The sequence below is a fragment of the Morone saxatilis genome, unplaced genomic scaffold, assembly GCF_004916995.1.
Source record: "Morone saxatilis isolate NCDOM2014 unplaced genomic scaffold, NCSU_SB_2.0 Contig12, whole genome shotgun sequence".
NCBI lineage: Eukaryota > Metazoa > Chordata > Actinopteri > Moronidae > Morone > Morone saxatilis.
Window position 1 is genome coordinate 5730362 of NW_023339674.1, and position 361 is coordinate 5730722.

The 361-nt window shown below is 47.9% G+C and overlaps 1 protein-coding gene across 1 annotated transcript in view; it reads right to left on the bottom strand.

Annotated features, from left to right (window-relative positions):
• syde2 (synapse defective 1, Rho GTPase, homolog 2 (C. elegans)) overlaps positions 1-361 on the bottom strand; it is a gene marked incomplete in the record, with an annotated part of 47025 nt that overhangs the window by 17360 nt on the left and 29304 nt on the right. The window contains 1 exon segment of the mRNA XM_035652910.1: positions 117-243. Within this exon segment, the coding sequence (XP_035508803.1) occupies positions 117-243 (127 nt within the window).

A 361-nucleotide genomic window follows, 5' to 3' on the forward strand; every position in this document is an offset into this window, starting at 1 on the left:
GTTCTCTGGGAAAGCCATCTCGTTAAATAACCAATAACTAATTACACTGAGTGTGCGTGGGTGACCCCGCGCATTGTTTGGTGTCTTATGTTCTCGGTTACCGGCGATCACTTTACCTGTGATGACATTAACGTCAGGATACGTGTTTTCACACAGCTCCACGGCGTAGCTGTCCCTCTCAAACGCCTCACGCAGCTCCTTCTTCACGGCTGCAGAGCCACACAGACGATAGAGACCCACCACCTGGAAACATACAAGTAGGTCAAGTAAACAAAACATTTGACAGAGAGACAGACATTTTTACAACCCAATCGATCGCGTCCTACGTATGCACTCAAACAATGTGCTGGACAGAAGCCAA